The following is a 14,863-nucleotide window of genomic DNA, read 5'->3' as shown; positions in this document are numbered from 1 at the left end:
TAAATGTCTTTTAAACAAAACTGTACACAATATTCTTATACAGCAGTAATAATGAGTCCCAATTCTTGTACTCAATGTCCCATTCATTGAAGGCAAGCATGCCATATGCCTTCTTCACCATTTTGTCTCCCTGTGTCACCACTTTCAGAAAACAAGGTATTTGTATGCCAAGATTTTCGTGTTTTTACAACACTCCCCCAAGGCTTTGTCATTTATTGTGCAAGTCCTGCTCTGTTTAACTTTGCAAAATTGATCACTTCATACTTTTCCAAGTTAAATTCCGTCTACTATTCCTCGGCTCACTTTCCTGGTTGATATACATCCCAGAGCATCCTTTTTCAAATTTTTGGAGTTATCATCAAATTTAGTAGTCATGCAATGCAGACAATGTGCTGGAGGAGCTCAGCAGGTCGGGCGGCATCTATGGATGGGAATAAACAGTTGACATTTTGGGCTGAGATGCTTCATCAGGACTAGAAAGGAAGGGGTTAGACAAAGTCAGAATAAAAAGATGGGGGGAGGGGAGGAAGAAGTACAGGGTGGCAGGTGATAGGTGAAACCAGGAGAGTGGGAGAGGGGAGGAAGAAGTACAGGGTGGCAGGTGATAGGTGAAACCAGGAGAGTGGGAGGGGGTGAAGTAAAGAGCTGGGAGGTTGATTGGTGGAAGAGAAGGAGGAATCCAATAGAAGACAGAAGAACATGGAAGAAAGGGAAGGGGCACCAGAAGGGGAGCTAATCATGCCACCTGCATTCCTACCCAAATCATTAACATATCTGAAAAATAGCGGGGGACCCAGCATTGATCTCAGTGGCACACAACTGGTCATAGCATTCCAATCTGCAAAATGACACTCTATTACCACTGATACCTTCCACCAAACCAATTCTGTATCCAATTATCTTAACTCACCCTGGATCACATGCAACCTAAACTTCTGGACCAGCCAAGGTCCCGCTAAAGTCAATGTAGACAGCATCTATGGTCCTGCCTTCACCAATCCTTTTGTTTGCCTCTTCAGAAAACTCTATGGCTACCAAAATAAGCCTCGCCCAATTTCAGAATTAAACTTATGGACCTCTTTCAATAACTATTTAAAAACTAGTAGAATTATGGTCGATTTTCTCAAATTGCTCCTCCACTGACATTTCAATCACTTACTCAGCCTCATTTCTCAACAGATAGATAAGTGTCGCCCACTCTCGAATAGGGTCATTTACATATTGATTGAAAAAGCTTTTGTGGACACTTCAGAAATTCTGTTCCATCTCATCCCTTAGCACAGTGGCAATTCAAGTGCAATCATATCTATAAATAGTGACAATCATCACTTCGAGCAAAAAAAAAGCTGTCAGATCAAAAGGACCCGCATTAATACCAAACCCTTCCATCTTTGTTTTCAACATCATTTTATTCTTATAATGCATTCTTCATTCCTTAAGAGAATTAAGTAAAATCTTGGCTGCCATTCAAGCGTAGTACTGAGGAAGTTTATAAAAGTCCCACGGCACTATTCAAATCAGGCGTTCTCTCTGATATTTATCTCTCAGTCAAGATCACAAAAAAATAAAATTAATGGTATTTATCGCTTTGCTGCTTTGAAACCTGGGTGTACATTTTGTACATTAGTGCAGTTTTATCAGTTCTAAAGTACTTCCCCAGCTGCAGAACACTTTGATACAGTGATATTGTGAAGGCTTTATGTAAATACAAAATTATCTTTCTCCACACAGCCTCTTAGCCAAGTGATATTTACTTTGCATATCCAGAGATGTTGTTCTGGGATGGCTAATGGTGAATTCATTGTGCATGCAAAACAGCTGGAAGCGTAAAAATTAAAGATGGGAACTCTCTATAGCAAAAGTAAACAAACCAGACTGAGATAAAATATAATTTACTTAATAACCTGAATATAATATTCACATTAATAACATATAACATGTACTGTGAATTAAAACACACAATAAAAACCTCCCTCCCTCCACATTCTTAAGATATGTTTTGTTGGAGTTTCAGTCTCCTAAATAGTATAAATCATCCTATAGTGTTTCTGAAACCATCAGAACCAACATAAGCAGATAGAATAGAATTAAAAGTACAAAATCTACAAGCAAAAGAAAGGTTGGAGAATATTCTTTCTGAAAGCAGAATGCTAAATATTACAGTTGCATATATTTATGCAGATTGCACTCTATCAGAACACAAGTTCTAAGTTAAGCTTCAGACTCTCCCATGCAGAAAAAGCAATGCAGGGAATTTCTTTGGAGTCAGCCTGGGGTTTCTGTTGCTCTAAATGTTATCTATCACACCTTGCCAACAAGCACTCCTCTCCCATGCCTGCACTGCCACCCCCACTTACCCCAATGTAAAGAACACTAATGCTAATCTTCAGCTGGTCAAATGGGCGACATTCCCCAATCCACCTATTTCAGTGTCAAGGAACATGGAACCACAGTCTGCTCATTAAAACTGGCCATACCTGGTGTGTTGTTACTTCCAGAGAGGTTGCCACCTGCACAGCTGATTTGTGTCACATTTCCCTAAAATCTCTTGAATGACTTTACTCTCATTGGATTATTCTTAAGGTTGATTTATACTTGTGCCTATGGGCCTGATTTTCACTTTTGCGTAGGCTCTACGCCGTAGCGAGCATGCGTTGGTGTGCACCAAAACGCTAGTTGGCGGTGGGGTTTCTATGCCACTGTGTTGAGTTTCTTCGTGAGAGACGTGGACGAGGAAATGCATTTCAAACATTTTCGCATGTCGGCAGGTAGATTTGACGATCTGGTTCATCTATTTCATATTGGTGTACGCACAGCCTACAGACATGGCGGAGAAGAAGCAACTGGAAATGCATAGGAGGAAATGCGATGCTACCAAGCGGACCAATCACAGTTGTTGCGGTTTGCATCGCGGCGATGCATGAGTTAATTTTTTGGGGAGGTGCGCTTCAGGCCATGGCATAGGTACAGCTTAGGGTACGCGGTACGTATGGCGTACATGCAACACAGAAGTATAAATCAGGCTTTAGCCTATATTAATACAGTATATATCAACCAATGTGACAACCTGATTGTTTACACAATTACCAGCTTGAGAAGTACCAGGATAAGACAAATAATTACAATATTAAAAACCTATAGCATTCGGAGTACCAAGCACTTGGCTGCAATTTTTTTCACCTTAACACATTATTCCTTATTATTCTCCTTGTGCCCTGAAATCTCTTTCTCTCTAAAAATTGGGGTCACAATCCTCCATCATTGGCTCCTTTCTTTTTGTTTTGCTTTCTCTATACATTGCATTACATCGAAATTTGATTTTTACATCGACTATGAAATTCTTTGGAATGCCCACAGACTTGAAAATGCAATATAAAAGCATATATTTTCATTTTCTTTAAAACCTTGATGGTTTGAAACTAGTACTTGTTGATATCTTCATATGAACAGAAAGCATATAAAAATGTCATAAGCCCAAAAACGAGATGATCGTTAGTGCTTTAAACAATGACAACACAACATACCTAAACATTATTCAATAATTTTGAGACCAAAGCTTCTATTAATTCGTTCAGACTGCCATGACGCAATCTTATTTAAATTCCTAAGACAATTGAATGGGACTGAGACATTTTCTATAATATTGTATGTGCTCAGTTTTCCTCTGTTTTCATTAAATAACTTAGCTTACTCTTAAAATGTATAAATTGCAAAATAGTCCAGGAAAAGTGTTGCAGTTCATAAAAAGGGTGGTATATAAACCTGTGTAAGGTCATAAAACTGATTTTATTTGATTCAATATAAATGACACCCATTGACGGATTGTCTCCACATACGTTAACGATACAAAGTTCATGTACTATGCTGCGGCTTTGACATTTATTTGTGGTAAAGGTTGAGGTACTTGTGATGATCTCGGGGTCGGGTTCCTTTCCGTCTCCGAAGCAGATGGACTGCGATCCCACTTGATTTTTTTAGTGCATGGAATTTCCACACTTCGGCAATCTTGTCTACCTACAAATTCAAAAGGAATTTAGAATGCTTTTAACTCATTGCCTTCTGAAAAATATTACAGGATTAGTGTAAATGGGTAGTTGATGATAGGCATGGACTCCAATACTGAGGGTTAAAAGGCATGTTTCTGTGCTACATCTCTCTATCAGATCAGGTAACGAGCTCACTGCACTTTCCTGCCTTTTGCCTCCCTCCCTGCTTGATCAAGGCTGTCAAATCTGCAGTTTCCCAATCCACTGGAAACCTCGTCAAACTCTGTACTTTTGAGAATTTCCAACCAATGGCTCTGCTATCTCTTCAGCCACTTTCTTTAAAACCCTTGGATGCAGGCCATCTGTTATCTTGGCAATATGTGCCTGTGGTGAACTAGATATACCTGTCTGACTGCTCCTGTGGCTCCTCCCACAGACCCCCTGCTGACTGCTCCTGTGGCTCCTCCCACAGACCCCTGCTGACTGCTCCTGTGGCCCCTCCCACAGACCCCTGTATAAAGGCGACTGTGGTCTGCTGCTCTCCCTCATTTTCCCAGGATGTAGTGTTGTTCTTCAGTCAATAAAAGCCGATAGCTCACTTCCTAAGTCTCAGCGTGAGTTATTGATGATGCATCAGTGCCGTACACATTTGACCCTTTTTCCTATCATACATTAGAAACTTTATACTTGGCATATGAGGGATTCCAAACATTAACAAAAAACTTGCTGGTCAGTCAGCACTGTAAAATGAAAAGGATAGGTTATCACTTCAGTTACAATCCTTTGTCAGAACATGAATTAATCACATTCTTGGTACAGGGCATCAGTGTTGGCTGACATGGTATGTTGTGTACATATTGGTAAAATGATTAGCAAATTTCTATTAAATATTCTGTGGCAGCACAAGGGGCAAATAAATCATGACAGCAAGCACTGTGCAGCAGCATTGCCAGTTTGAAACTTCATGCTCCAACACACACCTTTCCTTAATCTCCTGCGATTCAATAATGTAGGATATTAACATGCAGCCATGTCTCCGCCTCTGCTGTTAATCCCTGTTGCACATAGTTGTATACACCTTGCTGGGTAAGAGAACGGGAAGGTGCAAGTGAATATTAAGTAATCTGTGCAACTGATTTAACTGTTGAATTTGTATACCTGCACTTTTGTGCTGCTGTGAGGTACGTAGGAAGGTGAGCTAAATTATAACTATTAGATACAAGCTTTGATTGATAGAGATAAAGTGGCTGTTAGGCAAGTTGGGTGGCTGTGACAACTTCAGCAGCGTCTGATGCCAATGGCTAGTGGTTCACTTGGTACGATGTGGGACTTGAAGACTCCATTTTCATCCTACCCTTTCCAAAGCAATTTAATCTCCATATCTGAATTACTTTATAACTTGTGAATAAATGAATATTTAGTAAAACTAAGTAAATTAAAAGACAAACTTAATTCACATTTAACAACAATATACAGATGGAGGAATAAAAGCAAATTTTGTTGATGGGTTCAAGAGAAAATACAAAGAAACCACATTAAGTGGGAATAAACAAATACAAACAGAGAAAGGAAGCAGAAATAGTGTAACTAAATTCCTAAGATTTCCAAGCCAAGCCAAGCATTTCCTATCTCATTTTTCAGCTGCTTTTCCTTCAGTAAAGATTAAACATACTGTATCTTCCTTCAGATTTATAATTTGCTCCATTTGTTTTCATCCATAGTGCACAGCCCTAGTAACATAAATTTAAAATGATATAAAGCAGATGTCCAGAAGTAGAACAACACATCTGTTTGAGATTGAGATTAAGACAGAGGTTTAAGAAAATACTCACACCAGATTTATTGAAATGAAACATAAGCAAAACGCAGCACATTTTGGAAATTTGAAATCAAAACAAAAATGCTGAAGATGCTCAGCAGATCATGCAACATCTGTGAAGAAAGGAACAGAGTTAGCACTACACATCATTGACCCATCAGAACTGGAAATGAAGTTATTCGTAAACTTACTGGCAACCATCATCTAGGAGCGCAGTGCACTTGTACATCTCAGCTAAGGACACAGGGAGAACTGGGTGAGACAGATTTTGGCTTTCTCAAACTAAGAAGAAAAAAAAGCCAAGAAGGGGAAGTATAACAACACACCAAATACTAGAGGAACTAAGCAGGTGAGGCAGCATCTATGGACAAGATTAGACAGTAGCCGTATTGGGCCAACAGCCTTCATCAGTACTGCAGAATCTCTCATTTATTCCCTCCATAGATGCTGCCTGATCTGCTGAGTTCCTCCATCATTTTCTGTGTTTCTCTGGATTTTCGGCATCTGCAGAATCTCATGTTCAAGAAGAGAAAGAAGAAGAATCTTGCTTAAATGTGCATCCACTGCACCAGTGGATGGTGCAGTCATTATTATTTGTCAACTACACAGAATAAATTCAGAGTTAATCAACATTTGGCTTATAATTCGCTTCATTTTAACAGCAAACATCTCAGTAGTTCATAATTATAATTAGTTTCCTCTCACTCTAGGAAATAGAAGAAATAAACTACTATACACCTTCCAGTTCACAATATGGATCTTATGGACAACATTGGCTTTAAAGGACCATTACCAATTTTTAACAATGCACCATAAAAACATTCCATCTGGATTACTGATATGGCAACTACTCGGCACGTGCCCACAGGAACTGCAGAGAGATGAATACACAGCTCAGCACATCACAAGAAATGGCTTCCCCTCTGGACTCTGGTTATTCTTCTCATTGCCTCAGTAAAGCAGACGGTACAATCACAGAGTCCACCCGCCCCAGACATTCTCCGTTCTCTTCTCCCCTCTCCCATCAGGCAGAACTGAGGCAAAGCAGTATCAACTTCATGGACCCTAAACAAAGAGGAGGAGGTGTTTGCTGTCTTGAGGCTAATTAGAGTGGATAAATCCCCAAGGCCTGACAAGGTGTTCCCTCAAACCGTGTGGGAGGACTCATGAAGAAACTGCAGGGGTCCAGCAGTGATACTTAAAACATCCTTAGCCATGGGTGAGGTGCCAGAGGATTGGAGGATAGCTAATGTTGTTCCATTGTTTAAGGAAGGCTCTAAGAATAAGACAGGAAATTACTGGCTGACAGCAGTAGTGGGAAAGTATCAGGAAGGTGCTCTAAGGGACGAGATGTACAAGTATTTGGATAGACATGGAGTCATTAGTGATAGTCAACATGGCTTTGTGTGTGGTAAAGTGTACCTAACCAAACCTTAGACCATAAGACCATAGATAGGAGCAGAATTAGGCCATTCAGCCCACCGAGACTGCTCCGCCATTCCATCATGGCTGATCACGCATCCCACTCAAACCCATACACCCGCCTTCTTGCCATATCCTTTGATGCCCTGACCAATCAGGAAACTATCAGCTTCTGCCTTAAATATACCCATAGACTTGGCCTCCACCACAGTCTGTGGCAGAGCATTCCACAGATTCACTACTCTCTGGCTAAAAAAATTCTTCCTTACCTCTGTTCTAAAGGGTCACCCCTCAATGCTGAGGCTGTGCCCTCTAGTACTGGATATCCCCACCGTAGGAAACATCCTCTCCACATCCACCCTACCTAGCCTTTTCAACATTCGATTGCTTTCAATGAAATCCCCCCGCATTCTTCTAAATTTCCAGTGAGTTCAAGGCCAAAGCTGCCAAACGCTCCTCATATGTTAACCTCTTCATTCCTGGAATCATCCTCGTGACTCTCCTCTGGACTCTCTCCAATGACAACATATCCTTCTGAGATATGGTGCTCAAAACCATTGACAATACTCTAAGTGTGGCCTGGCTAGTGTCTTATAAAGGCTCAGCATTATTTCCTTGCTTTTATATTCTATTCCCCTTGAAATAACTGCCAACATTGCAATTGCCTTCTTTACCACAGACTCAACCTGTAAATTAACCTTCCGGGAGTCTTGCACAAGGACTCCTAAGTCCCTCTGCACCTCTGATGTTTGAAGCTTCTCTCCATATAAGTAAAAATCTTCACTATTGTTCCTTTTACCAAAAAGCATTATCATACATTTCCCAACACTGTATTCCATCTGCCACTTTTTTGCCCATTCTTCCAATCTAAGTCCTGCTACAATTGCAGCGCTTCCTCAGCACTACCTACCCCTCTACCTATCTTTGTATCATCCGTAAACTTTGCCACAAACCGTCAATTCCATTATCCAAATCATTGACAAATAATGTGAAGAGGAGCAGTCCCAATACTGGTCCTTGAGGAACACCACTAGTCACCGGCATCTTCAAGCCTGAATGCTTGAACCCACAGTGAGCAAAGCAGTTCTGAATTGTCAAACTGCTTATTTCTTGCCCACTATCAGTGACAAAAATTACTGTTTTTTGAACACAAGTGCACACAACTGACGCTATTTAAAAACCGTTTTCTCTAAGCACAGTGCAGTGTGTAGCAGCCACATAAGTACACACATCCGACACTAGTTAGAAACCGTTCGGCACCAGTCTCCTGCCTCAATTTGGGCATAGTGTCCCAAATAAATGAAAGGAATCCTGGCTATTTTCTCAATTAGTTTTTGTTTTTTACAATTTGTCCCAAATAAGCAGCTGCCTTGATTAACCAATGCCCAAATTAACCTGAATCCACTGTATCCTCTTGTGTAAGTTGAAAGAAACCAAAATACGGCTGGAACACTTAAATAAGGCACCATGATGATCAACTACATTAAATCAAAGTAAACACAGTTCTGATGTCGAATCTATAATTAGTGTGAAACAATTTTGATGACATTAAAGGTCTTCAAAATTATAGGTTGCCAACAACAGAATAATTATACTCACTGCGTGTGTATGTGCATGTATGAGTGTGTGCAGAGGACATTCACTGTCTTGAAAAGTGTTCATTTTGTTTACAGACATTAGAAAAATTGTTCTGTTGACTTCTAAGTCTGGGACAAGTTGTCCCTCTAAAACTTTTCTATTCAACTTTGATGAATAATGTATTTATATAGTCCTTGAGATGTTTATAACTGGTAGCACACAAAAAAAAGACGGATTCAGTGAATGCAAATTTTCCTGAATAATAAAGCACAAAAGCCCATTTCCTTGAAATTTAGCCCCAAAACATACTTCTTATTTCCTCAGTGCTTGGCATTGGAAAATCATTTTCACCCCAAGAAAGCAATAGTGTGCAATTTGAAATCAAACTGGGCTTCTCCAGAAAATGCAGACTTGGATCTTGAGAGGCATTAACTGATAGCTGAAGAACAGCAAGAGAAAGAGAAGACATCACATGCCACCTGGAACTCTCTCATCAACAAAAAGAATGGGGCATGGAAATTGAGGGAAGCCATTAAGGGCAAAGAGAAACACTTTCCATAATAAATCTGCTTAGTCATAATTCGCAATAATTACAAAGTTACCTTCTTCACAATATAATCCTTAACACAAAATTCATTCATCTGAGAGCACCCTCACATTTTCCTCTGCACTGATCATAATATACCTGTGCATAAATTGCTGATCTAGTAACTGCATTCATTTGCTATAACTGGTTCCAGTGGTAAACAACTCACTCTGACAACATCTCCTGAAAACATCAGAGTAACTTCTGCATTGCCCAAATAAGAGGACAAACTGTAGTCACATCCTGCCAGACCCTTCATATGGTGAGACTAGCTGAATACCTCTCCCCTGATACAAATGCCTCTCTCCTTACCTGAGTCTATGATTAGGATATCCTTGTCCCTTCGAGTGTATCTCCTCCCTCCATCCTTCATCCAGTGCAGTTTTTCTCTCTTCCTGCACAGCCTCAGTGTGTAATTGCCTCCCAGATGCCAGGGTTAGTGATGTCTCAGATCAGGTCTACAGTAGTCTAAACGCAGCTCGCCGGAAGTTTTGGTATATATCGGTACAAATGACATATGTAGGGAAAGGAAGGAGGTCCAGAAGAGAGAATATATGGAGTTGGGTAGAAAGCTGAAAAGCAGGACCTCAAGGGCAGTAATTTCTGGATTGCTGCCTGTGCCACGCACCAGTGCAAGTAAGATTAGAATAATTTGGTCATGAATGCATGGCTGAGGAACTGGTTCAGGAGGCAAGGTTTCAGATGACTCGATCATTGGGAACTCTTCTAAGGAAGGTATGACCTGTACAAAAGGGAAGGATTATGGATTACACCTGAACCCAAGGGGGACCAATGTCCTTATGGGCAGGTTTGCTAGAGCTGTTGGGCAGGGTTTACACAAATTTGTCAGGGGGATGGAAACTAGAGTGATAGGGCAGAGGATGGGGCAGTTGGTATACAAGTAAATGTGGTATGTAGTGAGATGTGAGGATAGGGAAAAATTGCAGTCAGTGGAATGAACTGAAGCAAAATTGAAAAGCGTGATGAATACGGGACTGAAGGTGTTATACTTGAATGAACGCAGTATACAAAATAAGGTAGATGATCTTGTAGTGCAGTTACAGATGGGCAGGCATGACATTGTGGCCATTACTGAGTTGTGGCTGAAAGAAGATCATAATTGGGAACTTAACATCCATGGATACACATTGTACTGAAAGGAAACAATGTGGACAGGTGGGCAAATGGGGCAGGGTAGTTCTGTAGGTAAAAAATGAAATCCAATACTTGAAAGAGATGACACAGGATTGGAAGAAGTAGAGTCCTTGAGGGCAGAGTTAAGAAACAGCATGGGTAAAAAGACCCTGATGCAGGCCTCCAAACAGTAGCCAGGGTGTGGGATACATTTTACAACGGGAGATAGAGAAGGCATGTAATAAGTGCAATGTGACGATAGTCATGAGGGATTTCAATATGCAGGTTGATTGGGAAAATCTGGTTGGTGCTGGATCCCAAGAGAGGGAATCTGTAGAAAACCTACAAGATGCCTCTTTAGAGCAGCTTATGGTTGAGCCCACGAGAGGAAAGGTAGTTCTCGATCGTGTGCTGTGTAATGAACCAGATTTGATTATGGAGCTTAAGGTGAAGGAACCGTTAGGAGGCGGTGATCATAATATGATAGAATTCACTCTGCAGTTCAAGGAGAAACTAAAGTCAATAGTATCAGTATTGCAATGGAGTAAAGGGAACTACAGAAGTATGAGACAGGAGCTGGCCAAAACTGATTGGAAGGGGTTACTAGCAGGGATGATGGCAGAACAACAATGGTTGGATTTTCTGGTGAATTTGGAAGGTGTAGGAGAGGAACATCCCGAAGATGAGGTAGTATTCTAAAGGGAGGATGAGGCAACCGCGGCTGATGAGGGAAGCCAAAGACAGCATAAAAGCAAAAGAGAGCATATACAATATAGCAAAAATTAGTGGGAAGTTAGAGGATTGGGAAGCTTTTAAAAATCAACAGAAAGCAACCGAAAAAGCAGTAAGGAGAGAAAGGGTGAAATATGAAGGAAAGCTAGCCAATAATATAAAGGAGAATACCAAAAGTTTTTTCAGATAAATAAGGAGTAAAAGAGAGGTGAGAGTGGATATTGGACAACAGGAAAATGATATTGGCGAGGTGGCAATCGGGGACATAGAAGTGGTGGACAATCCTAGTAAGTATTTTGTGTCAGTCTTCACTGTGGAAGATATTAGCAATATGCCAGAAATTCGGCCGTGTCAGGGGGCAGAAATGAGCACTGTTGCTATTGCTAAGAAGAAGGTGCTTGGGAAGCTGAAATGTCTGATGGCAGATAATTCATCTGGACCAGATGGCCTACATCACAGGGTTTTAAAAGAAGTAGCTTAAGAGATTGTGTAGGCATTAGTAATGGCCTTTCAAGAATCACTAGATTCTGAAATGGTTCTGGAGGAATGGAAAATTGTAAATGTCACTCCAGTCGTTATGAAGAGCGGGAGGCAGAAGAAAGAAAATTATAGGCCAGTTAGTCTGTCTTCCATTATTAAGGATGAAGTTTTGAGGTGCTTGGAGGCACATGGTATAATAGGCCAAAGGCAGCATGATTTCCTTCAGGAGACATATTGCCTGACAAACCTGCTGGAATTCTTTCAGAAAATAACAAGCAGCATTGACAAAGGAGAATCAGCTGATGTTTACTTAGATTTTCAGATAAGGTGTCACACATGAGGCTGCTTAACAAGATAAGAGCCCATGGTATTCCAGGAAATATACTAGCACGGATAGAAAATTTGCTGACTGGCAGGAGACAAAGAGTGGGAATAGAAGACACCTTTACTGATCGGCTGCCAGTGACTAGTAGTGTTCTGCAGGTATCAGCATTATGTCCGCAAATTCTCACATTGTATGTCAGTGATCTGGAGGACAGAATTAATGGCTTTGTGGTCAAGTTTGCAGACAATACGAAGACTGGTATTGTTGAGGAACCAGGGAGTCTGCAGTCGGACTTAGACATATTGGGAGAATGGGCGATTGGCAGATAGACTACAGTGGAGGGAAGTATATAGTCATGCACTTTTGAACAAGGCATAAAGGTGTAGACTATTCCCTAAATGGGGAGAAGATTCAAAAAATCAGAGGAACAAAGAGACTTGGGAGTCCTTGTGCAGAATTTCCTAAAGGTTAGCTTGCAGGATGAGTCGGTGGTGAGAAAGGCAAATGCAATGTTCGCATTCATTTCAAGAGGACTATAATGTGAAAACAAGGAAGTAATGCTGACGCTTCATAAGGCAATGGTCAGACTGCACTTAGGGGGTTGTGTGCAGTTTTGGGCCCCTTAACTAAGAAAAGATATATTGGCATTGGAGATGGTCCAGAGGAGGTTCACGATAATGAATGCAGGAATAAAAGGATTAACATATGATGAATATTGGATAGCTCTGGTCCTGTACTTGCTGAGGTTTAGTAGAATGAGGGGGGCTCTCATTGAAATCTATCAAATATTGAAAGACCTAGATAGAGTGGATGCAGAGGGAAAGTTTCCTATAATGCAGGAGTCTATGACCAGAGGATACAGCCTCAGAATAGAGCAATGTCCATTTACAACAAAGAGGAGGAGGAGTTTCTCTAGTCAGAGGGTGGTGAATCTGTGGAATTCACTGCCAAGACGGTAGTGGAGGTGAAGTCATTGGATACATTTAAAGCAGAAGTTGGTTGATAGGTTCTTTAATAGTCAGGGCATCAAAGGTTACAGAGAGAAGGTTGGAGAGTGGGGTTGAGAGGGATAATAAATCAGCTATGATCTAGTGGCAGAGCAGACTCGATGGACCAAATTCCCTAATTCTGTTCCCATGTCTTATGGTACTGCTGGTCTCTGACTGCCATGGGGAGTGTGCCTTTAACAGCAGCTGCCTTTCTCAGACTGGTGTGCAGCAAGTTGTCTAAAGCTGTGCTCCATTAAGTTTAATCCCTTCAGGCACAAGTCCTGCTTTATCACTGTTTTAAACAGTGTCCCGGTGAATTTCACATTTTTTATGGGTGCTAACAATGGACACAACACAGATTTTGAATACCTCCTGAAAAAAACTGCAATTTCCAGACAGGAAGATTGGCAATGGTAATATTGGAATGAGTACACCTGCTTCTCTGTAAATCTCTTAGATGAACAAAATATTCAAAGGGAATCAATTTTTGCATCCTTTCTACATAATCATTCCCTGCACTTTATTTGATTTATTGTATTCCACCTCCGTGATTTCCTTCAGGTTCTGAGCTTGTCATAATCTCCCTCATGGTGTGAAATCTGTGCCTAGTGCTTCAGCCTACTGATGATCCTAATGCTATTGGCAGCCTTTGCACATGCATTAAATAGAAGCTTTTCTGGAAACAGGTACATCTTACAAACATTCACCCACTGGCAGTTGGCTAAAGTGAGGGAGACAAAAGATTATGCAATTATGAAATAAGTCATCAATAATCCATTCACTAGCAATGGTACTGGTTTATGAATGTCACATGCACCAAGATACAGTGTTGCTTGTATTGTATAATGCTGATACAGATCAAATCATTACATAGTCTACTGAGGTAGAACAAAGTAAAATAATGACAATGCAGAATAAAATGAAAAAGTGCAGTGCAGGTGAACAATAAAGTACAATATCTTAATAAGGTAGATTGTGAGGTCAAGATTCCATCTTATCATACAAGATATTGTTCAAGGGGCTGATAGCAGAGGTATGGAAGCTGTCCTTGAGCCTGGTTGTACTTGCTTTCAAGCATTGTTATCTTCTGCCCAATGAGAGAAGGGAGGAGAGAGAGTGTCTGGGGTAGTTTGGGTCTTTGCTTATGCTGGCTGCTTTACTGAGGCAGCGAGAGAGTCCATGGAGGGGAGGTTGGCTCCTGTAATGTGCTGAGCTGTGTCCACAACTCTCTGCAGTTTTCTGCAATCACTTACAGAGCAGTTGCCATGCCAAGCTGTTATGCAATCAGACAGAATGCTTTCTATGGTGCATTGATAAAATTTGGAAAGAGTTGAAAGGGACATGCCAAATTTCTTTGGCCTCCTAAGTAACTGGAGGCATTGGTGAACTTTCTTGGCTGTGACATCAATGTGGCTTGACAAAGACAGGTTTATGTTGAGGACGTTGACTCTCTCAATCCAACAACATTGAGCATGTGTGCTGCTCCCCTTTCTGAAATCAATGACCAGCTCTTTTGTTTCGTTGACATTGAAAGAGAGATTGTTGTCATGACAACATGTCACTAAGCTCTCTATCTCTTTCCTGTACTCTGACCTGTCATTATTTGAGATATGGCCCCCTAGACTGATATCATCTGCAAACACACAATCTTGATTGTACAGGGAGCAGAGTAGGGGGCTGGAGATGTAACGTTGTGGAGCACCAGTGTTTAGAATAATTGTGGCAGAGGGGTTGCTGCCTATCCTTATTGATTGGTATATGTTGGTCAGAAAGTCAAGGATCCAGTTGCAGAAGGAGGCATTAACTCCAAGG

General features: G+C 40.9%; 1 protein-coding gene across 2 annotated transcripts in view; it reads right to left on the bottom strand.

Annotated features, from left to right (window-relative positions):
• Window positions 1-3,767: 3,767 nt before the first annotated feature.
• Window positions 3,768-14,863, bottom strand: part of LOC140736882 (BTB/POZ domain-containing protein 19-like) — a 168,983-nt gene continuing 157,887 nt past the window's right edge. For both annotated transcript variants that reach the window (XM_073062891.1, XM_073062890.1), the window contains one exon: window positions 3,768-4,014. In XM_073062891.1, the coding sequence (XP_072918992.1) occupies window positions 3,880-4,014 (135 nt within the window). In that variant the 3' untranslated portion in view covers window positions 3,768-3,879. The remainder of the gene's footprint in view (window positions 4,015-14,863) is intronic.

Source organism: Hemitrygon akajei, chromosome 12 (assembly GCF_048418815.1).
Source record: "Hemitrygon akajei chromosome 12, sHemAka1.3, whole genome shotgun sequence".
In the NCBI taxonomy this organism is placed as follows: Eukaryota; Metazoa; Chordata; class Chondrichthyes; order Myliobatiformes; family Dasyatidae; genus Hemitrygon; species Hemitrygon akajei.
Note: the sequence above shows the minus strand (reverse complement) of the source record. Positions and strands in the feature narration are given on the sequence as shown.